General features: G+C 42.6%; 2 protein-coding genes across 2 annotated transcripts; both read left to right on the top strand.

Annotated features, from left to right (window-relative positions):
• The first annotated feature begins 1,328 nt into the window (after positions 1 to 1,328).
• On the top strand, positions 1,329 to 3,171 carry LOC141632437 (protein FAR1-RELATED SEQUENCE 5-like). The gene is made up of 3 exons (XM_074444982.1): positions 1,329 to 1,365; positions 2,277 to 2,751; positions 2,835 to 3,171. Exons 1-3 carry the CDS (start codon positions 1,329 to 1,331, stop codon positions 3,169 to 3,171), a joined length of 849 nt encoding a protein of 282 aa, XP_074301083.1.
• Positions 3,172 to 20,133: 16,962 nt separating this feature from the next.
• On the top strand, positions 20,134 to 21,351 carry LOC141632436 (protein FAR-RED IMPAIRED RESPONSE 1-like). Its single transcript, XM_074444981.1, has 3 exons — positions 20,134 to 20,406; positions 20,521 to 20,943; positions 21,051 to 21,351. The coding sequence occupies exons 1-3, from the start codon at positions 20,174 to 20,176 to the stop codon at positions 21,349 to 21,351; spliced, it is 957 nt and encodes a 318-aa protein (XP_074301082.1). The 5' UTR covers positions 20,134 to 20,173.
• Positions 21,352 to 25,704: the final 4,353 nt, after the last annotated feature.

Raw genomic sequence — 25,704 nt, 5'->3', positions numbered from 1 at the left:
TCATACAAACAACAGTATCACACGTTTTCCGTTATCATAGCCAACATGTAATTCGACATTACTCATTTTACTGAACACAAACGATTACTTCAATTCTATCATATGAAACTATATTTTTGCACAATTAAACAATGTTAAACCCTAATTTTCGCGATTAAAACAATATGAAACCCTAATTTTCGCAATTAAACAATGTTGAACCCTAATTTTCACAATCGATCAATATTAAACCCTAATTTTAGCGATTAAAACAAAAAAAGACATCTTATAAACAACTACAACTTCAATTGATGATAATAATTGATTCAATGTGTCGATATTATGAACAAAAAACGTTTAAAATCATTTATAAGTAAAATATTTAGAAATTTACAAAGAAGAACATGAAAGTACACCAAATAACTTGAAGATTAGTTCAATTTTTTGATTTAATCCTATTAAATTCATGTAATTCAACATACATACACTAACTTCGAACAAAATTAACATGTAAAATCAATTTAACACTACATAAGTTGAAATAAAATCGCCAAAATAAAAGAAAACGAGAAACAAATGTACCTCAACGATTTTTGCACGATTTTTAGTGAGATTATTCAATCTAATGAATGAATAAATCTAGGATGTTGAAATACAGTTAAAATCGTGTTTGAATTTTTAGGTTTTCGCATTTTTTTGTGAGATTTTTGGGAGGATTGTGATATATTTTTGTTTGAAATGTTTTAGCTTGATTTTGGATTTTTTAGAGAGAGAAACGATTATGCGATTTTGGGAGTTTTATGTGGTTTTGTTTGTCAATTTTCCTCGCGATATTGTTTTGTATATGATGTGATATTTCATTCGTTACTCAATCCTCAAATATTTAGGAGTTCTCACCGGATCCCGACTCTCTCTCTCTCTCTCTCTATATATATATATATATATATATATATATATATATATATATATATATATATATATATATATATATATGTACATATATATATATATATGTATAGAAATTGCATCAAGTGAGTCTAGGTATCTTAGGTGAGTCTAGCATTTTAATCTCATCCATTAGATCTACTCCTAATCAACGGCTGAGATTAAATCTCAGAAATTATAACAAACGTATAAAAGCTTAGAATTCAAACCTGTCTCTCATAATTCAGTTTCACTTTCTCTCTCCTCCGTCTCTTTTCCTCGCTTTCTCTATCTCTCTCTCTCTAAGTCGAAAATAATCCTCTGAATCAAGCAAACAAACCCTAGGTTCCTGTTTTTTACTCGCTTTTATCAATTCATTCACAAATCAATCAAATTCGTGTGTTTTCCAGGTTCTCGTTGCTACAATGGATGCAGATTCTACCGACATTAACATGCAAAAAGGTAATTTCCGTAATCCTTTCGTTTTCAGTTTTCCTTTTCGCAATTTCATCTGGATTCTATGTCGCTGATCATTCGCTATTGTAATTTCATTATTCCGTTGCTTTTCAGTTTTTTAGATTAATCGATTTTATGTTTGCTTCAATTTTAATGACATCCGTTCACTTCTACTTCAATTTGACGGTCTCCTTTCCTTTGATTATTCTCGTATTTGCTTTTCTCTTAAATATTAGGTGCAATCTCCTTGTATTTGTTGTTTTTCCTATCGAATTTTCATATTTGCGTTTTCCTCGCTTTCGCTTACAATCGCAGTTGCTTTATCGTCACATTCCGTCAATTTTGATTAATTTGTCTTTATTCTGTTGCTTTTCAGTTTTTTAGGTTAATCGATTTTCTGTTTGCTTCAATTTTAATGAAATCCGTTCACTTCTACTTCAATTTACGGTCTCCTTTCCTTTGATTATACTCGTAGTTGCTTTTGTCTTAAATATTAGGTCAAATATCCTTGTATTTGTTGATTTTCTCGTTCAATTTAGGTCAAATTTCATTATATTTGACCTCTTTTCCTGTCTTGTATATTCTTGTTCCCCTGTCTGTATATTCTGTTACGATGTCAATGCTTACAGGCTCGACATTGTTACAATATCAATGTTCCGTAACACAATCACATATATTCATTTCCATTGCACATATAACATATCTTTGTACCATACGGATGTCCTCTTGTTCTTAATTGTTACTTCAATGTACTTTAGTTTCTTGTTCTAAATTGTAGTCCAGCCACTTCGCATATTTCCTGTTCTCCCATCCATCCTTATGTCACTACATTGTCATACTGTAACAATGTTACTCTTTGTAATACCACCGTTGTATTTCAGGTCACTAATACTCGTATTTTCCTTTTTGTATTACAGACTCAAGTACTGTCACTCAACCCCATTCTACGCCAATTGTCCAAGAGCAACCCAATCCTCAACCAAATAATCAGCTTGTTCTATCTCACACGCCTAATGGAGGTGAGCGCTGGATGCGTGTGGTTGAGCACAAGTTTAGACCTACCATTGGTGCAGTTTTCGCCTCCCTTGAGGCTGGAATCAAGTTCTACGAGGTTTATGCTCGGGCATGTGGATTTACCCCTCGGAAGCACAGTACGAAAACACTACGAGGTGGTGTTGCACACCAAAAATTCGTAGTCTGCAACCGTCAAGGGTTCAGGGAATCTAAACCAAACAAACAGCGTCCCGGAACCAAGGATAATGAGAATATGGGTGATGGTTCGTCCACAGCTAGTTCAGTTACACGGCGAGTTAAAATCACAAGAATTGGATGCCGAGCGTACGTCGATTTGCCCATCTACATGGCCTTGATGGCCCAAACTATGATTGACGAGTTTTTCAAGTCCACAATCATCGTCTCACCTCTGTCGTAACGAGAGATCTCGATAAGATTTCACGATCCCTTGATATGTTCAGGAAGACGCTTATCTTGGACAACTCCAAGTTGAATATTGGCGCTGGATTGACCTTTAGACAGGTTAAGGAACTTGTCAATGGGTATGAAAATATCGGTGCTACATTGATAGATTTTAAGAACTTTCAAAGAGATATCAAGTGCTACATTGGGTTACGAGATGCTGACCTTTTCATCGATCGACTCGAGAAACTCAAAGCGACCCAACCCCAGTTTTACTTCGCCTATGATGTTGATCCGCAAAACCGTCTAACAAAATTCTTTTGGGCTGATGCTACATGTATTAGAAACTACTCATTCTTTGGGGATCTTTGTGAGCTTCGACCCTACTTACTTTAACCAACAAGTATGATATGGTTTTTACACCATTCATAGGTGTTAATCACCACAGAAAGTCGGTGTTGTTTGCCGGTTGTCTCCTGTTACACGAGGATGACATCTCATTCCAATGGACCTTTCAGCATTTCTTGACTGCCATGGGACAAAAAGTGTAACACCCCCATACTCCAAGTGCCTTACCAGGACCACTCAGGTATGAAGACATTACCATCTCGGTTACCCGAGGCAATGATAATCAAACAACAATGAAGAAACAACGTTTATTATAAATAATTTAGCGAATAGTTACAATCCTCAAAACCAAACCAAAAGTACGATACATGTTCTCAAACTGATATGTTCTAATCGAAATGTAAATAACTAATAAGCTACGGAAGACTCCTATCATCATGTCGTGGCATCCCGGCTATCCCAAGACTCATCTCAATACCTGCTCAATATCTCGCTCACCATCCCCGAATGGATCACCGCAGTTTACAAAACAACACCGGGTCAAGTACTAATCACACAATCAATATAAACAACAATGATAAGATAAACAGACATGCACTTAATCACACACACACACACACAACCAACCAATTCCCATCATCTCAATCTTGATCGTCCTTTGGACCAGCCCGCCGATGGGGGACCGCATGACCGTACCCACCAAATCCCCGCTCCACATAGTGAGAACCCTGTCCATTAATGTGCACATCCCTTCTGTGGCGGGTTCCACGCTGAAAGCGAAACTAGGGCGTGAAGCCACTCCCCGCAAGTGACCCCACTCGGCCCAAGGCCACGCCTCGCGAACCATCAACAACGATCACAACCACAATTACAGTACAATTATTATATCAAACAACCAAATACAACACATCAACCAATATCCCATTATGGGACTAATACTGAGTAGGAAATCCTACCTGGTATGCACACAATCAGACGGTCTCTACTGCTGAGTAAAAAAGCCTCTTCTATGAACCCTCCTCCTATCATACAACACATAGAGGCTACCAAATCACATACTACACATAAAACCCCTAATCTCTAAATTAGGGTTTAACCAAATCAAAGGAAAGACAATAAAAAGGGTATATAGATCTTACCCTCGACGCAAGGAACTCAACGGTATAATCAACGACAAGAACTGACCGTCTGAACTCCGGGAATTGCTAAGAATGCGATTAAGAAGATGAACTTGTTTGCTTTCTCTCTTAAACAGTAATTTAGGTTTTGTAAAAGTGATTTAGAATAACGACGACGAAGCTTAAATACCTTAATCGCATAATTAACAAAACCCGAGAAAACTCCCCGTAAAACCGGACACTCGATCGAGTACCCAAGGTACTCGATCGAGTACCCCCTTACTCGATCGAGTGCCCCTGACTACTCGATCGAGTACCCAACAGTCGAAACTTTTCTAAAACGCCACTTACCCTTACTCGACAGATTAAGGCCTACTCGATAGAGTACCCCAAGACTTATAAATACGGAGTATTACAGTCTTCCCTCCTTAAAAGGAACTTCGTCCCCGAAGTTCAAACCACTACTAAACAAAGGTACTCCCATAACATTCCCGACTCAACCATCAAACAAAATTCAACATAAAACATGATACTAACCCAACTCGTCCTGACAAACATACCGACACAACATATGAAAGGGGTATAAGACTCTTAAAACTATTCGCGATCATCTGCTACCCCCCTAAAAGAAACAAGGTTACGTCCCCGTAACCATACATACCTGATCGAAAAGGAAAGGGTAACGCTCTTTCATAGCTTCCTCTGGCTCCCATGTAGCTTCCTCGGTCTCGTGGTTAGACCAAAGGATCTTAAGCAAAACTGTCTCACCACTCCTAGTCTTTCTAACCTTTCGGTCTAGAATCTGCTTCGGCACCTCCAGGTATGATAAAGACTCATCTAGCTCTAAGCTCTCTGCCTCTAACACATGTGACGGGTCACTCACATACTTCCGCAGCTGCGACACATGAAACACATTATGCACTCTCTCTAATGCAGCTGGTAAAGCCAGACGATAAGCAACTTCCCCAACTCGCTCTAAGATCTCATAAGGCCCTATAAACTTCTGACTTAGCTTGCCTTTCTTCCCAAATCTCATAACCCCACGCATAGGAGACACTTTCAAAAGAACCTTGTCCCCAACTTGAAACTCTATGTCCCGGCGATGTAGATCTGCGTAACTCTTTTGTCGATCTGTTTGCTCTCATCCGTTCCCCGATCATCTTAATCTGTTCCACCATCTCATGCACCATCTCTGGTCCTAAAACCATTTGCCTCAAAGACTATCGTCCCAACAGATTGGACTCCTACATCTCCTCCCATACAAAGCCTCAAACGGTGCCATACCAATACTGGTGTGATAGCTGTTGTTGTAAGAAAATTCTATCAAGTCCAACCTCTGCTCCCAGCTACCACCAAAATCCATCACACAAGCTCGCAACATATCCTCAAGAGTCTTGATTGTTCTCTCAGTCTGCCCGTCTGTCGCAGGATGAAATGCTGTACTCATCTTCAAAGTTATTCCCAACGATTCCTGCAACTCCTTCCAAAACCTCGATATAAACCTCGCATCTCTGTCAGACACTATGTCCTTAGGGACTCCATGTAACTTAAGCACGTTCTTTCGATAGGCCATAGCCAATTGTGCCTTAGTCCATGTATCTTTCATTGGAACAAAGTGAGCTGACTTGGTCAGACGATCCACTATCACCCAAATCATGTTGTTACCTTGCTGACTCTTTGGCAAACCCACAATGAAATCCATGGAAATGGATTCCCACTTCCACTCAAGTACCTCTAAAGACTGAATCTTACCTTGAGGTCATCGTTGTTCCCCTTTAACTCTCTGGCATGTCAAACAACGGGACACAAACTCAGCTGTCTCTCTCTTCATCCCAGGCCACCAAAACGTTTTCTTCAAATCCTTGTATAGCTTGTCTCCACCTGGATGAACTGAATATGGTGTGCAATGCGCCTCTGTCATGATAGTCTTTTTCAACTCCTCATCATTAGGAACACACCACCTACCATCAAACCTCAAACTACCATCTGTATGAATAGAAAACCGGGACACTGTCCCTTTCTCTACTCCAGCTCTCCACTCCACTATCTTAGGATCCAAAGCCTGCTTACCTCGAATATCATCATAAAACTCAAGATGTACTGTCATATCACCCATGGCATCTTCTTTCTGCATCATATGTATCCCAAAACTCGCTACCTCATCCCTCAGTCTCATCAAGGATAGAGCTGTACACAGAGAATGTACACTCTTCCTACTCAAAGCATCAGCAACAACATTGGCCTTCCTTTCATGGTAGATGATTTCCATGTCATAATCGCCAATCAGCTCCATCCACCTCCTCTGTCTCATGTTCAACTCCTTCTGCGTGAAGATGTACTTGAGACTCTTGTGATCAGAAAATACCTTAAAGATTGCTCCATAAAGGTAATGTCTCCAAATCTTGAGAGCAAACACCACTGCACCCAACTCCAGATCATGAGTAGGGTAGTTCTCCTCATAAGGCTTCAATTGCCTAGAAGCATAGGCAATCACTTTACCATTCTGCATCAACACACATCCCAACCCATTCTTTGAGGCATCTGTATAAACCTCAAAGTTCTCGGTCCCTTCAGGTAATGCTAAGACAGGAGCTGTGGTCAAACGCTCCTTTAATGTTTGGAACGCCGTCTCACAACTCTCATCTCAACGAAACCTGTTCTCTTTCCTCATCAACGCTGTCATAGGTTTAGCTATCTTGGAGAAATCCTTCACGAACCGTCTGTAGTATCCAGCTAAACCCAAGAAACTCCTAAACTCGGCAACATTCTTCGGTGCTTCCCACTTTGTCACTGCCTCAATCTTCGTCGGATCCACAGCTACCCCATCTTTCGAGATTACATGCCCCAGAAAAGCAACTTTCTCTAACCAGAACTCACACTTGGATAGCTTAGCATACAACTCATGATCCCTCAAAGTCTGCAATACGATCCTCAGATGCTCCTCATGCTCCTCCTTAGTCTTAGAGTAGACTAAGATGTCATCGATAAATACCACCACAAACTGGTCCAAGAACGTCGAAGATTCTATTCATCAAATCCATAAACATCGCTTTGGCGCATTAGACAACCCAAACGGCATTACCACATACTCATAATGGCCATACCTCGACGTGAAAGCTGTCTTTGGTATGTCCACCTCTCTAATCTTCACCTGATGGTACCCCGACCTCAAATCAATCTTAGAAAAGACTGATGCACCACTCAACTGATCAAACAGGTCATCTATCCTTGGCAAAGGATACTTGTTCTTTATCGTCACTCGGTTCAGCTCCCTGTAATCTATGCATAACCTCAAACTCCCATCTTTCTTCTTTACGAAAAGAACTGGTGCTCCCCACGGCGATACACTTGGTCTAATGTATCCCTTCTCTATCAGATCATCCAATCGCTTCCTAAGCTCCTCCATCTCCTTAGGACCCATACGGTACGGTGCCTTAGAGATCGGCCCCGTCCCTGGCTTCAACTCAACGGTGAAATCTATCTCCCTCTTCGGTGGCAACCCCGGAATCTCCTCGGGAAAAACATCTGCAAACTCTCCCACCACTGGTATCTCATCAACTGTCGGACTCTCTATCCGGTCATCTCTCACATGGCACAAGATCAAAGGACATCCCTTCCTCAGATAAGACTTCAAGGTGACAGCTGCAATCAACTTAACTTTGGGTTTGACTAGAAACCCACGATAAGACACACTAACACCCTTAGAACCTCTTAAAGACACTTTCTTTTGATGACAGTCTATCTTAGCTTTATACTTTCCTAACCAATCCATCCCGACTATCATCTAAAAACCATTAAAAGGAAACTCCAGCAAGTCTACAGGGAAATCAACTTGCCCAACTATCATAGATACATCTCTAAACAATCTCCCACATGATACAGACTCATCCGAAGGTATGAAAACTTGCTCACTAACAGACTCATATACTCTCAAACCCAACTGTTTAATATGACTCGAAGACAAAAACGACTGAGAAGCCCCCGAATCAAACAAAACAAAGGTAGGAATACCATTAACAAGGAATGTACCGGTGATAACGTGCGCATCTTCCTCAGCTGCTTTCTTCTCCATCATAAATAACTTGCCCTTTGGTCTTCTCGCCCACCTCCCCAGACAAGATCTTGGCCGAGGTGGTCGGCTTAGCACCCGACCCTTGATCGTTGTTGTTGTTGTTCGCTGGTGGTTTCGATAAGAATTACCGCCGTTGCGGTTGCCTCCACTGTAACTCGACTTCCCCGGTTTGGCCATGATCCGGCCGGTCTGTTGCTCATGAAGCTCTGCGCAGTCTCCGGAAAGATCCTGGTGCACTTGTGCACTCATGTCTCTTGTGGCCTACACCACCACAGCTATAGCAGGTCACTCCCCAACTATTACTCACACTTCCACGGCCACGCCCAAAGGAAGCCCCAGCACTGAACCCAGACCCAGAAGAAAATCCCTTAGACTGATTGTGGTTGCCTTTCTTGTGATTCGGTTGGCCACCACTGTAACACCCCCATACTCCAAGTGCCTTACCAGGACCACTCAGGTATGAAGACATTACCATCTCGGTTACCCGAGGCAATGATAATCAAACAACAATAACGAAACAACGTTTATTATAAATAGTTTAACGAATAGTTACAATCCACGAAACCAACTAAAAGTGCGATACATTATTCTCAAACGACTGTCTAACTGAAAAGTAAATAAACTAAAGGCTACAGCGGAAGACTCCTATCATCATGTCGTGGCATCGCAGCTATCCCAGTACTCATCTCAATACCGCTCAATATCGCTCACCATCCCGAATGGATCACCGCAGTTTACAAAACAACACCGGGTCAGTACTAATCACACAATCAATATAGATAACAATAATAAGATAAACAGACAATTTGAATTGTCACACACACACACACACACACACACACACACACCACCAACTCCTATCATCTCAATATCGATTTGTCCACTAGACCCATTTTTGCCGTGGGGACCGCAACCGTTCCCACCTAAACCCCCGCTCATCATACCGAGCGATAACCCGTCCATTAATGTGCACATCCCCTTCCGTGGCGGGTTCCACGAAGGGCGAAACTAGGGCGTGAAGTCACTCCGCAAGTGACCCCACTCACTCGAGAACGCATCTTGAGAACCATCAACAACAATCACAACCACAAACACAGGACAATCATTATATCAAACAACCAAATACAAGACATCACCAATATCCCATTATGGGACTAATGCGAGTAGGAAATCCTACCGGAAAGCACAACAAGCGAGACGGTATCTACAAATTTGAGTCAAAAAGCCTCTTCTACGAACCCTCCTCCTATCATATAACACATATAGGCTACACATCACATACTATACACAAAACCCCCAATCTCTAAATTAGGGTTTAACCAATCTTAACAAAGCATTATAAAAATTATGTTAAAAGCTTACCCTCGACGCAAGGAACTCAACGATACGAATTACGACAAGAACCGACCGTCGAACTCCGGAATTGCTAAGAATGCGATTAGGAAGATGAACTGGTTGCTTTCTCTCTTAAACAGGGTTTTAGGTTTTGTAAAAGTGATTTAAAACAATGACGATTATGTTTAAATACCTTAATCGCATAATTAACAAAACCCGAGAAAACTCCCCGTAAAACCGGACACTCGATCGAGTACCCAAGGTACTCGATCGAGTACCCCCTTACTCGATCGAGTACCCCAGCTACTCGATCGAGTACCCAACAGGTCAGAAACTATTTTATTTCGCAACTTGCCCTTACTCGACAGAGTAAGGGCTACTCGATAGAGTACCCCAAGACATATAAATACGGAGTATTACAGTCTTCCCTCCTTAAAAGGAACTTCGTCCCCGAAGTTCAAACCACTACTAAACAAAGGTACTCCCATAAGCTTCCCGACTCGAAGGTCAAACATAATTCAACGTAAAACATGATACTAACCCAACTCATCCCGACAAACATACCGACACAACATATAAAAGGGTTATAAAACTCTTAAAAACTGCTCGCGATCATCTCCTACTCCCTAAAAGAAACAAGGTTACGTCCTCGTAACCATACATACCTGATCAAAGAGGAAAGGGTAACGCTCTTTCATAGCTTCCTCTGGCTCCCATGTAGCTTCCTCGGTCTCGTGGTTAGACCAAAGGATCTTAAGCAAAACCGTCTCACCACTCCTGGTCTTTCTAACCTTTCGGTCTAGAATCTGCTTAGGCACCTCAAGATATGATAAGGACTCATCTAGCTCTAAGCTCTCTGCCTCCAACACATGTGACGGGTCGCTCACATACTTCGCACTGCGATACATGAAACACATTATGCACTCTCTCCAACGCTTGGTGGTAAAGCCAAACGATAAGCAACTTCCCCAACTCGCTCTAAGATCTCATAAGGCCCTATAAACTTCTGACTTAGCTTGCCTTTCTTCCCAAATCTCATAACTCCGCGCATCGGAGACACTTTCAGAAGAATCTTGTCCCCATCTTGAAACTCTATGTCCCGACGATGTAGATCTGCATAACTCTTTTGTCGATCCTGGCCGCTCGCATCCGTTTCGATCATCTTAATCTGTTCCACCATCTCATGCACCATATCTGGTCCTAAAAAAACTTTCCTCAAAGACTATCGTCCCAACAGATTGGACTCCTACACCTCCTCCCATACAAAACCTCAAACGGTGCCATACCTATCTTGGTGTGATAGTGTTGTTGTAAGAAAACTCTATCAAGTCCAACCTCTGCTCCCAGCTACCACCAAAATCCATCACACAAGCTCGCAACATATCCTCAAGAGTCTTGATTGTTCTCTCAGTCTGCCCATCTGTCGCAGGATGAAATGTTGTACTCATCTTCAAAGTCATTTCCCAACGATTCTGCAACTCCTTCCAAAACCTTGATATAAACCTCGCATCTCTGTCGGACACTATGTCCTTAGGGACTCCATGTAACTTAAGCACGTTCTTTCGATAGGCCATAGCCAATTGTGCCTTAGTCCATGTATCTTTCATTGGAACAAAGTGAGCTGACTTGGTCAGATGATCCACTATCACCCAAATCATGTTGTTACCTTGTTGACTCTTAGGCAAACCCACAATGAAATCCATGGAAATGGATTCCCACTTCCACTCAGGCACCTCTAAAGACTGAATCTTACCTTGTGGTCTTCTCTGTTCCCCTTTAACTCTGGCATGTCAAACAACGGGACACAAACTCAGCTGTCTCTTTCTTCATCCCAGGCCACCAAAACGTTTTCTTCAAATCCTTGTATAGCTTGTCTCCACCTGGATGAACTGAATATGGTGTGCAATGCGCCTCTATCATGATCGTCTTTCTCAACTCCTCATCATTAGGAACACACCACCTACCATCAAACCTCAAACTACCATCTGTATGAATAGAAAACCGGACACTTTGTCCTTTCTCTACTCCGACTCTCCACTCAACTATCTTAGGATCCAAAGCACGCTTATCCCGAATGTCATCATAAAACTCCGGATGTCTTTGTCATATCACCCATGGCATCTCCTTTCGCATCATATGTATCCCAAAACTCGCTACCTCATCCCTCAACCTCATCAAAGATAAAGCTGTACACAAGGAATGTACACTCTTCCTACTCAAAGCATCAGCAACAACATTGGCCTTCCCTTCATGGTAGATGATTTCCATGTCGTAATCGCCAATCAGCTCCATCCACCTCCTCTGTCTAATGTTCAACTCCTTCTGCGTGAAGATGTACTTAAGACTCTTGTGATCAGAAAATACCTTAAAGATTGCTCCATAAAGGTAATGTCTCCAAATCTTGAGAGCAAACACCACTGCACCCAACTCCAGATCATGAGTAGGGTAGTTCTCCTCATAAGGCTTCAACTGCCTATAAGCATAGGCAATCACTTTACCATTCTGCATCAACACACATCCCAGCCCATTCTTCGAGGCATCTGTATAAACCTCAAAATTCTCGCTCCCTTCAGGCAATGCGAGGACAGGAGCTGTGGTCAAACGCTCCTTTAATGTTTGGAACGCCGTCTCACAACTCTCATCCCAACGAAACTTGTTCTCTTTCCTCATCAACGCTGTCATCGGTCTAGCTATCTTGGAGAAATCTTTCACGAACCGTCCGTAGTATCCGACTAAACCCAAGAAACTTCTAACCTCAACATTCTTTGGTGCTTCCCACTTTGTCTTTGCTTCAATCTTCGCCGGATCCACTGACTACCCCATCTTTCGAGATTACATGCCCCGGAAAAGCAACTTTCTCTAACCGAGAACTCACACTTGGACAACTTAGCATACAACTCATGATCCCTCAAAGTCTGCAACACGATCCTCGGATGCTCCTCATGCTCCTCCTTAGTCTTAGAGTAGACTAAGATATCATCGATAAACACTACTACAAACCTGGTCCAAGAAGCGTCAAGATTCTATTCATCAAATCCATAAACAACTGCCGGCGCATTAGACAACCCAAACGACATCACCACATACTCATAATGGCCATACCTTGACGTGAAAGCTGTCTTTGGTATATCCATCTCTCTAATCTTCACCTGATGATACCCCGACCTCAAATCAATCTTAGAAAAGGCTTTGCACCGCTCAACGATCAAACAGGTCATCTATCCTTGGCAAAGGATACTTGTTCTTTATCGTCACACGGTTCGGCTCCCTGTAATCTATGCACAGCCTCAAGCTCCCATCTTTCTTCTTCACGAAGTAATCGGTGCTCCCAAGGCGATACGCTTGGTCTAATGTATCCCTTCTCTATCAAATCATCCAACTGCTTCCTAAGCTCCTCCATCTCCTTAGGACCCATACGGTACGGTGCCTTAGGGATTGGCCCGTCCCACGGCTTCAACTCAACGGTGAAGTCTATCTCCCTCTTCGGTGGCAACCCCGGAATCTCCTCTCGGAAAAACATCTCGCAAACTCTCCCACCACCGGTATCTCATCAAGTTGTCGGACTCTCTATCCAGGTCATCTCTCACATGACACAAGATCAACGGACATCCCTTCCTCAGATAAGACTTCAAGGTGACAGCTGCAATCAACTTAACTTTGGGTTTGACTAGAAACCCACGATAAGACACACTAACACCCTTAGGACCTCGTAAGGACACTTTCTTTTGATGACAGTCTATCTTAGCTTTATACTTTCCTAACCAATCCATCCCAACTATCATCTCAAAACCGTTAAAAGGAAACTCTAGCAAGTCTACAGGGAAATCAACTTGCCCAACTATCAAAGATACATCTCTAAACAACCTCCCACACGATACATACTCACCCGAAGGTATGAAAACTTGCTCACTAACAGACTCATATACTCTCAAACCCAACTGTTTTACATGACTCGAAGACACAAACGACTGAGAAGCCCCCGAATCAAACAAAACAAACGTAGGAATACCATTAACAAGGAATGTACCGGTGATAACGTGCGCATCTTCCTCAGCTGCCTTCTTCTCCATCATGAATAACTTGCCACTGGTCTTCTGTCCACCTCCCTGGACAAGATCTTGGCGATGCGGTCGGCTTAGCACCCGACCCTTGATTGTTGTTGTTGTTCGTCGGTGTCTTCTGATAAGAATTACCGCCATTGCGGTTGCCTCCCACTGGTAACTCGACTTCCCGGTTTAACCATGATCCGGTGGAGTCTGTTGCTCGCGATGCTCTGTGCAGGTCTCTGAAAAGATCCCGGTGCACTCGTGCACTCATGTCTCTTGTGGCCTACACCACCACAACCAAAGCAGATCACTCCCCAACTATTACTCACACTTCCACGGCCACGCCCAAAGGAAGCCCCAAAGATCGAACACGACCCGAGAAGAAAATCCTTTAGGCCCGATTGTGGTTGCCTTTTTGTGATTCGATTGGCCACCACCCTCGCTCTCAGACTTCCTCTTCTCACCACCAGACCTCTCCTGAGCCATCTCCACCAACCTCTCCGCTCTTCCAGCCCTCTCATAAGCTTCCTTAACATCGGTAAGGATTCCCACGGGTAACTTATCCATAATCGTGGTAGTCAACCCTCTCTCAAACCTCAATGCCAGGTTTTCCTCACTCAAACCCATATCCTCAGCATACCTGGACTTCTCATTGAACTGTCTGTAGTACTCGGCCACAGACATCTCAGCGGTCATCTTAAACATATCGAACTCTTCCCTCAACTTACTCCTTACATGCTCCGGTACGAACTCCTTCCTCACAGCCCTACGAAACTCCTCCCAAGGTATAGCAGGTAAGCCTTGGTTGGTGTATATCTCCTTAGCACTCACCTTCACTGAATCCCACCACTTGCCTGCTGCCTCCCTCAGATAGAACGCAGCCTGTTCCACCCTCATCTCATCGGGACAATGAACCAAGTCTAAGATGTTCTCCATCTCTCTCAGCCAACTATCAAGAAGGTTAGGTTCCCCAACCCCCTTGTACTCTTTCGGGTTAAACCTCGCAATATAGAGGCTGATTTTAGAATGATCAACCTCCTTCTCCTTATTCTTATCCTTGTCCTCATTCACTCTCTTCAGGGTCTCAGTAAGAGCATCCTGGTGCTCTAACATCTTAACGATGTCATCCACGGTCATAAGCTCAGCTCTCGCGTACAAAGCAGTTCTCTTGGGCGGCATCTTGAAGCTATATAAGAAAGGGGTAAACATAAACACACGTACTAAACCTCAAAACACGAAAACACGATGCCCAGAACCCACTCGATCGAGTTCCCAAACACACTCGATCGAGTAACGGGCTACTCGATCGAGTGCCCCACGTACTCGATCGAGTACCCAAACTCCGAACCAAACGGACCTTTCGATCTCTTTCCTACTAGATCGAGTATCTAGGCTACTCGATCGAGTGACCCCTACTCGATCGAGTACCCCTAGTTACTCGATCGAGTGCCCCAAAACTCGATTCTGGACTCAAAATCGCCAAAACCCACCCGATCGAGTCAGTCCCACTCGATCGAGTAACCCTAATTCGTAAGAGCTACCCGCATATTACGTCATATGCTAACATGCTAACTTTATAAATCACATATTATATCATAACAATCATGCTATTAATTGCCACGTTGTAAAACATTCAACATGCTATCATCTCATCAACAGTTTCTATATATATCATCACTTTTCTTTCACCTCCTCAACTTCCAATTCGAACATCCAACAATCAACATATTCCATCACATTTATAAACAAGTTAACCAAACACACATACAACTCGACAAACACTTCCCCCATGTGACCGGTTCAAAGTTGTAGGGCGACCCCTGCGACTTTAGGACGTCTCCCAAGCCTTTGCACTAGCTCCTACAACTTTTACCCCGGGTTCATTTTAATTGACTCCCTATGTTCATTAAGTTCATTGGTTACAGGTTTCAGGATCGTCGCTCTGATACCATTTGTAACACCCCCATACTCCAAGTGCCTTACCAGGACCACTCAGGTATGAAGACATTACCATCTCGGTTACCCGAGGCAATGATAATCAAACAACAATAACGAAACAACGTTTATTATAAATAGTTTAACGAATAGTTACAATCCACGAAACCAACTAAAAGTGCGATACATTATTCTCAAACGACTGTCTAACTGAAAAGTAAATAAACTAAAGGCTACAGCGGAAGACTCCTATCATCATGTCGTGGCATCCCAGCTATCCCAGTACTCATCTCAATACCTGCTCAATATCTGCTCACCATCCCCGAATGGATCACCGCAGGTTTACAAAACAACAAGGGTCGTACTAATCACACAATCAATATAGATAACAATAATAAGATAAACAGACAATTTTGAATCTGTCACACACACACACACACACACCACCAACTCCCATCATCTCAATATCGATCGTCCCTTTGGACCACCTGCCGATGGGGGACGCACCGTTCCCACCGAAGCCCCGCTCATCATACCGAGCGATAACCCTGTCCATTAATGTGCACATCCCCTTCCGTGGCGGGTTCCACGAAGGGCGAAACTAGGGCGTGAAGTCACTCCCGCAAGTGACCCCACTCAGCCGAGAACGCATCTCGAGAACCATCAACAACAATCACAACCACAAACACAAAGACAATCATTATATCAAACAACCAAATACAAGACATCACCAATATCCCATTATGGGACTAATGCGAGTAGGAAATCCTACCCGGAAAGCACAACAAGCAGACGGTATCTACGGTGAGTCAAAAAGCCTCTTCTACGAACCCTCCTCCTATCATATAACACATATAGGCTACACATCACATACTACACACAAAACCCCAATCTCTAAATTAGGGTTTAACCAATCTTAACAAAGCATTATAAAAATTATGTTAAAAGCTTACCCTCGACGCAAGGAACTCAACAATACGAATTACGACAAGAACCGACCGTCGAACTCCGGAATTGCTAAGAATGCGATTAGGAAGATGAATGGTTGCTTTCTCTCTTAAACAGGGTTTTAGGTTTTGTAAAAGTGATTTAAAACAATGACGATTATGTTTAAATACCTTAATCGCATAATTAACAAAACCCGAGAAAACTCCCCCAAAAAGGACACTCGATCGAGTACCCAAGGTACTCGATCGAGTACCCCTTACTCGATCGAGTACCCCAGCTACTCGATCGAGTACCCAACATGTCAGAAACTATTTTATTTCGCAACTTGCCCTTACTCGACAGAGTAAGGCTACTCGATAGAGTACCCCAAGACATATAAATACGGAGTATTACAACCACCCTCGCTCTCAGACTTCCTCTTCTCACCACCTAACCTCTCCTGAGCCATCTCCACCAACCTCTCAGCTCTCCCCGCCCTCTCATAAGCTTCCTTAACATCAGTAAGGACTCCCACGGGTAACTTATCCATAATCTTAGGGGTCAACCCCCTCTCAAACCTCAATGCCGATTCTCGCTCACTCAAACCCATATCCTCAAAGATACCTAGACTTCTCATTGAACACTGTAGTACTCACCCACGGACATCTCGGCGGTCATCTTAAAACCATCAAACTCTTCTCTCAACTTACTCCTCACATGTTCGGTACAAACTCCTTCCTCACGACCCTACGAAACTCCTCCCAAGGTATAGCAGGCAAGCCTTGGTTTGTATATATCTCCTTAGCACTCACTTTCACTGAATCCCACCACTTGCCATTTTGCCTCCCTCAGATAGAACGCAGCCTGTTCCACCCTCATCTCATCAGGACAGTGAACCAAGTCTAATATGTTCTCCATCTCTCTCAGCCAACTATCAAGAAGATTAGGCTCCCCAACTCCCTTGTACTCTTTCGGGTTAAACCTCGCAATGTAGAGGCTGATTTTAGAATGGTCAACCTCCTTCTCCTTATCCTTATTCTTATCCTCATTCACTTTCTTTAGGGTCTCAGTAAGAGCATCCTGGTGCTCTAACATCTTAACGATGTCATCCATGGTCATAAGCTCAGCTCTCGCATACAAAGCGGTCTTCTTGGGCGGCATCTTGAAACTATACATATATAAGAAAGGGTAGATATGAACACACGTACTAAACTTCAAAACACGAAAACACGCCACCCAGGACCTACTCGATCGAGTTCCCAAACACACTCGATCGAGTAACGGGCTACTCGATCGAGTGCCCAACATACTCGATCGAGTACCCAAACATCGACCCTAACGGACCTTCGATCTCTTACCTACTCGACCGAGTAGCTAGATCGAGTGACCCCCTACTCGATCGAGTACCCCTAGTTACTCGATCGAGTACCCAAAAAAACACGATTCTGGACTCAAACCGTCAAAAACCCACCCGATCGAGTCAGTCCCACTCGATCGAGTCATGCCAATTCATAAAAGCTACCCGCATGTTACGTCATATGCTAACATGCTAAACTTTATAAACCACATTATATCATAATAGACATGCTACGCATCTTTTCTACTATCTACGAGATCATTTCATCATGTTATTAAATGCCACGTTGTAAAACATTCAACATGCTATCATTCCATCAACAGTTTCCACATATTTCATTAACCTTTAACATTCTCAACCTTCAACTTCGAACATCCAACAATTAACACATTTCATCACATTCTTACACAAGTTAACCAAACACACATACGACTCGACAAACACTTCCCCCACGTGACCGGTTCAAAGTTGTAGGGCGACCCCGCGACTTTAGGACGTCTCCCAAGCCATTGCATTAGCTCCTACAACTTTTACCCCGGGTTCATTTTAATTGACTCCCTATGTTCATTAGGTTCATTGGTTACAGGTTTCAGGATCGTCGCTCTGATACCATTTGTAACACCCCCATACTCCAAGTGCCTTACCAGGACCACTCAGGTATGAAGACATTACCATCTCGGTTACCCGAGGCAATGATAATCAAACAACAATGAAGAAACAATGTTTATTATAAATAATTTAGCGAATAGTTACAATCCTCAAAACCAAACCAAAAGTACGATACATGTTCTCAAACGATGTTCTAATCGAAATGTAAATAACTAATAAGCTACAAATGGAAGACTCCTATCATCATGTCGTGGCATCCCGGCTATCCCAGTACTCATCTCAATACCGCTCAATATCTCGCTCACCATCCCCGAATGGATCACCGCAGTTTACAAAACAACACCGGGTCGAAGACTAATCACACAATTAATATAAACAACAATGATGAGATAAACAGATGAACTTAATCACACACACACACACACAACCAACCAATTCCCATCATCTCAATACCGACTGTCCCTTTGGACCGGACCTGCCAGCGATGGGGGACCGCAGCCGTACCCACCAAATCCCCGCTCCACATAGTGAGAACCCTGTCCATTAATGTGCACATCCCTTCTGTGGCGGGTTCCACAGAAGGCGAAACTAGGGCGTGAAGCCACTCCCGCAAGTGACCCCACTCGGGCCGAGGCCACGCCCGCGAACCATCAACAATGATCACAACCACAATTACAAAGACAATTATTATATCAAACAACCAATCACAACACATCAACCAATATCCCATTATGGGACTAATACTGAGTAGGAAATCCTACCTGGTATGCACACAATCAGACGGTCTCTACTGCTGAGTCAAAAAGCCTCTTCTATGAACCCTCCTCCTATCATACAACACATAGAGGCTACCAAATCACATACTACACATAAAACCCCCAATCTCTAAATTAGGGTTTAACCAAATCAAAGGAAAGACAATAAAAGGGTACATAGATCTTACCCTCGACGCAAGGAACTCAACGGTATAATCAACGACAAGAATCGACCGTCCGCACTCGGGAATTGCTAAGAATGCGATTAAGAAGATGAACTTGTTTGCTTTCTCTCTTAAACAGTAATTTAGGTTTTGTAAAAGTGATTTAGAATAACGACGACGAAGCTTAAATACCTTAATCGCATAATTAACAAAACCCGAGAAAACTCCCCGTAAAACCGGACACTCGATTGAGTACCCAAGGTACTCGATCGAGTACCCCCTTACTCGATCGAGTGCCCCAGCTACTCGATCGAGTACCCAACAGGTCAGAAACTTTTCTAAAACGCCACTTACCCTTACTCGACAGAGTAAGGCCTACTCGATAGAGTACCCCAAGACTTATAAATACGGAGTATTACAAAAAGAGCCGCAGTTCATGATCACGGATCAATGCCCTGGCATAAAGAAGGTAATAGTGTGACAATGTTACTGTAACAGACTTACTTAAATTTACTCACTTGCTCTTTCCCTATCACTGGTCAATATCACGTTCGACTTTTTTGTTTCATTATGACTGGCATACAATGAGGCTTTCCTTCGTTTTCAAGACAGCTAGGCATCGTTATTGTATGTGGCATATTACACAAAAGATCACGAACAAAGTTGGTTCAAAGACTCTGCAGAGACACGGACTTCCTTGCTCGCTTCAACGCTGTTGTTTGGGACCCTGATATGGAGCCGTCGGAGTTCGAAGAGAAGTGGCAGAAGGTCATTTCAGATTTCGAGCTGGAAGATAATGATTGGTTGACTACAATGTTCGACGACAGACACCATTGGATTCCTGCCTACCATCGTGACCTTGCCTTGGGCTGCATATTAAGAACAACACAGCGATCAGAAAGTACAAATTCGTTTTTCAAGCGCTATGAGAATCACTTTGGTACACTGGTCGAATTTTGGATGAGGTAAACAACTCTTTTTCATTCCTTACAGTACCCGGGAACAGTGTATGTTACAGTACCATTGTTTCATTGTTACATAAATAATTTGTTGCCGAATCCTTGTTGCATTAACACCAGGTTCCAAACTGCTATGGACCAGCAATGCTATACACGAAGGTGCGATGATTATAACAGCGACCACTCATTCCCTGAGCTTAAGACAAAATTACCTATAGAAAAGCATGGCGCTATTATATACACACATGCTGTGTTCAAGGTGTTTCAAGAAGAAGTAATGGCTGCCGATTCATGTGGTGTTGATGACTTTGAGAAGGAGGAGCATGTGCGCATAATTCATGTAATCGATGCTGAGACAGACAGAATTTTCAAGGTGAGGTTGGACCTTAGAAGCACAGATGCAGTATGCGAGTGTAAACTGTTCGAAAGAATTGGATTACTCTGCAGGCATATTCTGTGGTTGTACAAGGGCAAAGGAATTGGGCGAATACCAAGCAAGTACATTGTAGATCGTTGGCTAAATAACACACACGCAGCGAACAGGTTTGATTCGAAAACATTATTACAGTGACAGTTTTGACTTGTTACAGTAATTGTTTTACATTAACATTGTCACCATGATAAACAGTAACATGATGTTTTACTTCCAGGCTTGATTCGAATGAGAATGTCATTGAGGATTCATATATGGCTACGTCTGATAACAGTCATTTGTGCAACGTATGGTCAGAGTTCCGTCAGATAGTTGGTGTTCTCAAAACTTTACCTACTGAACACACGGAAGAGTTAGCATCCTTCCTAGTTGAGTTCCGGCAGAAGTTATGTATTGAACCGCTTACAAAAGACCAAGAGATGGAGATCTTTGTTGCTGCTGCTCGTCGTCGAAGTCACTATCCACCCTCCGGAACAAGCACGCAACAAGGGCAGCGGAAAAAGATTGAACTCAGCTAAACAACATGCCATTGAAAAAGCAGCCAAGCCAAAGAGGCTATGTGCATACTGCAAAGAAAGAGTTACCCACGACAGGAGAACATGCCCCCTTCGCATAGCTGATGTAGCTGCTAAGAAAGCAGCTAAAAAGAAAAAAGTTTGATACTGTTATGATGTTACAGTAACATTGTGACCTTAGCAATAATTAGTAGGATTTTATGTTCTTTGTGACAATAATATGTCACAAATAAAAATAAAAAGTAGAATTGTGTGTTCTTTGTGGCAATAACATGTCACAAAGAAAAAGTCATTCGATTTTCCTACATCATAGATAACATTTTATACAAAGACTTACAACATTTTATACAAAGAATAAATATTGTTTTAGGACCATTGTATGTCCCGTTTTAGGAGCATATTTCCTAAGTTTTACAAAGATAATGAGTGTTATACAATTTGTTATACGATTTGTTTTGTTTAAGGAAAAGGGTTTAGGGTTGGATTAGGCGGCTCCGCGAAGCGGTTCCGCCTAATCCAACCCTAAACCCTTTTCCGTCCCGTTTTAGGAGCGTTTTTCCCCAAATTTAAATCCCGTCCACGATAGGGTATCACCCGTCTTTCCCTAGGGTTTAGTTTTGGTTTTTTTTTCTTGTTGTACTACGAACAACCTTTGTTTAAGGAAAAGGGTTTAGGGTTGGATTAGGCGGCTCGCAGCGGTTCCGCCTAATCCAACCCTAAACCCTTTTCCATCCCGTTTTAGGAGCGTTTTTCCCCAAATTTAAATCCCGTCCACGACAGGGTATCACCCGTCCTTCCCTAGAGTTTAGTTTTGGTTTTTTTGCACCACGATTTATTAAGGAAAAGGGTTTAGGGTTGGATTAGGCGGCTCCGCGAAGCGGTGCCGCCTAATCCAACCCTAAACCCTTTTCCGTCCCGTTTTAGGAGCGTTTTTCCCCAAAATTAAATCCCGTCCATGACAGGGTATCACCCGTCCTTCCCTAGGGTTTAGTTTTGGTTTTTTCCCACCTCGATTTTTAAAGAAAAAGGATTTAGGGTTGGATTAGGTGGCTCCGCGAAGCGGTGCCGCCTAATCCAACCCTAAACCCTTTTCCGTCCCGTTTTAAGAGCGTTTTTCCCCAAATTTAAATCCCGTCCACGACAGGGTATCACCCGTCCTTCCCTAGGGTTTAGTTTTGGTTTTTTCCCACCACGATTTTTTAAGGAAAAGGGTTTAGGGTTGGATTAGGTGGCTCCGCGAAGCGGTGCCGCCTAATCCAACCCTAAACCCTTTTCCGTCCCGTTTTAGGAGAGTTTTTCCCCAAATTTAAATCCCGTCCACGACAGGGTATCAGCCGTCCTTCCCTAGGGTTTACTTTTGGTTTTACTGTAACACTGTTGTACTACGAGCAACCTTTGTTTAAGGAAAAAGGTTTAGGGTTGGATTAGGCGGCTCCGCGAAGCGGTGCCGCCTAATCCAACCCTAAACCCTTTTCCGTCCCGTTTTAGGAGCGGTTTTCCCGAAATTTCAATACCGTCCACGACAGGGTATCAGCCGTCCTTCCCTAGGGTTTATTTTTTGTTTTTTCGCACCACGATTTTTTAAGGAAAAGGGTTTAGAGTTGGATTAGGCGGCTCCACGAAGCGGTGCCGCCTAATCCAACCCTAAACCCTTTTCCGTCCCGTTTTAGGAGCGTTTTTCCCCAAATTTAAATCCCGCCCACGACAGGGTATCACCCGTCCTTCCCTAGGGTTTAGTTTTGGTTTTTTGTAACACCGTTGTACTACGAACAACCTTTGTTTAAGGAAAAGGGTTTAGGGTTGGATTAGGCGGCTCCGCGAAGCGGTGCCGCCTAATCCAACCCTAAACCCTTTTCCGTCCCGTTTTAGGAGCGTTTTTCCCCAAATTTAAATCCCGCCCACGACAGGGTATCACCCGTCCTTCCCTAGGGTTTAGTTTTGGTTTTACTAAAACACTGTTGTACTACGAACAACCTGTGGGGTAATATCCGTATACTACCCTATAAAATTAGGACTATAACGCAAATTTTACATATGATTTATAGTCATAAAACGAAAAACATGATGAAACGATAAAGATATAGAAATAACCTTCGGTCCTAGTGCAAAAGGCAATGAGAGATCAAGGTAGACCTCCTCCTAAATGATGCACCCAAGATTGTCCGAGATATGCCCTTGTGCTAGAAGGAATCCTCTAATTGCCTTGCAATATTGAGAGGATTATTTGTGAGGTTTTGTTTAGATGTGAGATCTAAAATTTTGAGAGGAATTTTCTCAAAACCCTAATGTTTTCTCAAATGAATTAGCATTAGGTTAACAAAAGAGAGAGAGAGCTCTCTTTTGTCTATGGTTCGGCCGTGAGCCCTTTTGGAGAGAGTGGGCTTTCCACTTTCTCTTATTTTTAACTCATGGTACGACCCGAAATGCGCTAAATGTATATGACACGGTTTCATTATAAACTGTCATCGGTTATCGGATATTAAAGCATCAACTAATAACACGGATTAGTTGAATTATTAATACGTGTCCGACAAAGACAATATTGTATAATTAATTTATCCAATATACATTAATCAAATATAAATCGCTTATATTTAATTTTACGAATTAACCGCTTAATTCGCCTTAGCCATTTTTATTTAATCCGTATTAAATAAAATATCTCAACATCACATTTTGACTTATTATTAGTCAAATAACTCGGACTAACTGGTTAGTCAAATTTGGCATCTACATGACTGTATTTTCATACCGTCACATCTCTCAAACGTATCCTATAGGTGTGACTTTTAGGGACCAGTTGATCACCGCCATCTGTATGACAATAACGTCAAACTTATCTAGCAAGCCAACCGTTATTGATAAACGTGGACCAACCGATTATAATACAAAAGTATACCCTTTGATCCTTTTAGAGATTTATAAGTCCTTGCACTAACTGTTAAGGACACCAACCCCAACAAGCTCCCACTTGTCCGTACAAGTGTATGTGCAATGACGTTATCCGCACTAACTGGAGGACACAGCTCCAACAAACTCCCACTTGTCCGTACAAGTGTACGTGCGATAACCGATTCTCATATTCATTTAAAATTTCTCCCACTCAATGTAAAACAATTTGCAGATCTGGATCCACAAAGGTCGTATTTTACAATCGATCCGTATCTAGAGTGGTTTCCCCGACTAGAGAGTAACTTAACCGATAAAACGAATCCGTATCCGAGCATGGCCATGCATTTCGATTCTGACTCCTCGAGTGGCCCCGAGAAATATCTAGTACACGATAAAGGCTGAATATTTCCTTTAACTCGAACTCCTTCCGATCTAAGCACGGCATGAAATGACCCGAGAAAAAAATCTACTTGGCCCCCGTTACGGATGACCGTGAGAAAGAAACCAAAGTCACCCAAAATCGCCTTTAGTCTCAAGAGACGGTCGATAGTCGAAGAATCGACTCTTAGGATCACCATGGAAGTCCTATCCACGACCGGGCACCGAATGTTATAAAACATTTAGGACTCCACGTCGATGTCACAATTGTGTCCTACGAAATATCCGTATAAATCGCCTCTGTGATTGGTCAGTCAACTGGTTGACTTATGGCTCGTTGAACCCACCATCAACCAACGTCACAAAATAATTGCCAGAGTTATCAACTCATGTGGGCAATTAAGGACTGAAAAAAAAGATATAATGTTTGTTCAGTTCACTTTGTGGTGTTCAAAATTTGTCGTACAAATCCACATGAAAAACAAAATATATATATAAAATATCAAAACGATGATGTCGTATAGAGTACAAAAGGGAATGAATCTAATCTATAAAAGAGTACTACAACTTAGGAACACGTTTAATTCCCATGGAAATAACGTGCCCTTCATGCTTATCTTGTCGTAATGCTTTAGTGAGAGGATCTGCTATGTTATCATCGGTAGCAATCTTGTCTATCACTACTTCCTTTTGCTCCACGTAATCTCTGATTAGATGAGCTTTCCGTTGTACATGTCTAGACTTGTTGCTAGACTTAGGCTCCTTAGCTTGGAAGATGGCACCACTATTGTCGCAATAGATGGTGATCGGGTCATTCGAACTAGGCACTACAGATAGCCCATGTAAGAATTGACGCATCCATATCGCTTCCTTTGTAGCTTCGGACGCGGCATAGTACTCGGACTCGGTCGTAGAATCTCATGTAACATTTGTTTTGAACTCTTCCGGTGATCGCAGCGCCATTAAGAGTAAAAACGAATCCAGATCGAGATTTCGAGTCATCACGATCCGTTTGGAAGCTAGCATCGCAGAATAGGTTGCGCATAGCTTTTGTTCGCCTCCATAAGTCAATGCCTAATCTTTAGT

Source organism: Silene latifolia, chromosome Y (genome assembly GCF_048544455.1).
Source record: "Silene latifolia isolate original U9 population chromosome Y, ASM4854445v1, whole genome shotgun sequence".
Classification (NCBI taxonomy): Eukaryota; Viridiplantae; Streptophyta; class Magnoliopsida; order Caryophyllales; family Caryophyllaceae; genus Silene; species Silene latifolia.
This window is presented reverse-complemented; position numbering and strand designations above follow the sequence as displayed.

Coding starts and splice junctions, on each gene's coding strand:
- LOC141632437 (XM_074444982.1), top strand. CDS start 1,329: ATGGATGCAGATTCTACCGACATTAACATGCAAAAAG. Junction 1,366..2,276: donor CGACATTAACATGCAAAAAG/GTAATTTCCGTA, acceptor TTTGTATTACAG/ACTCAAGTACTGTCACTCAA. Junction 2,752..2,834: donor GCCCAAACTATGATTGACGA/GTTTTTCAAGTC, acceptor TGATATGTTCAG/GAAGACGCTTATCTTGGACA.
- LOC141632436 (XM_074444981.1), top strand. CDS start 20,174: ATGGAGCCGTCGGAGTTCGAAGAGAAGTGGCAGAAGGTCATTTCAGAT. Junction 20,407..20,520: donor CTGGTCGAATTTTGGATGAG/GTAAACAACTCT, acceptor CATTAACACCAG/GTTCCAAACTGCTATGGACC. Junction 20,944..21,050: donor AACACACACGCAGCGAACAG/GTTTGATTCGAA, acceptor TTTTACTTCCAG/GCTTGATTCGAATGAGAATG.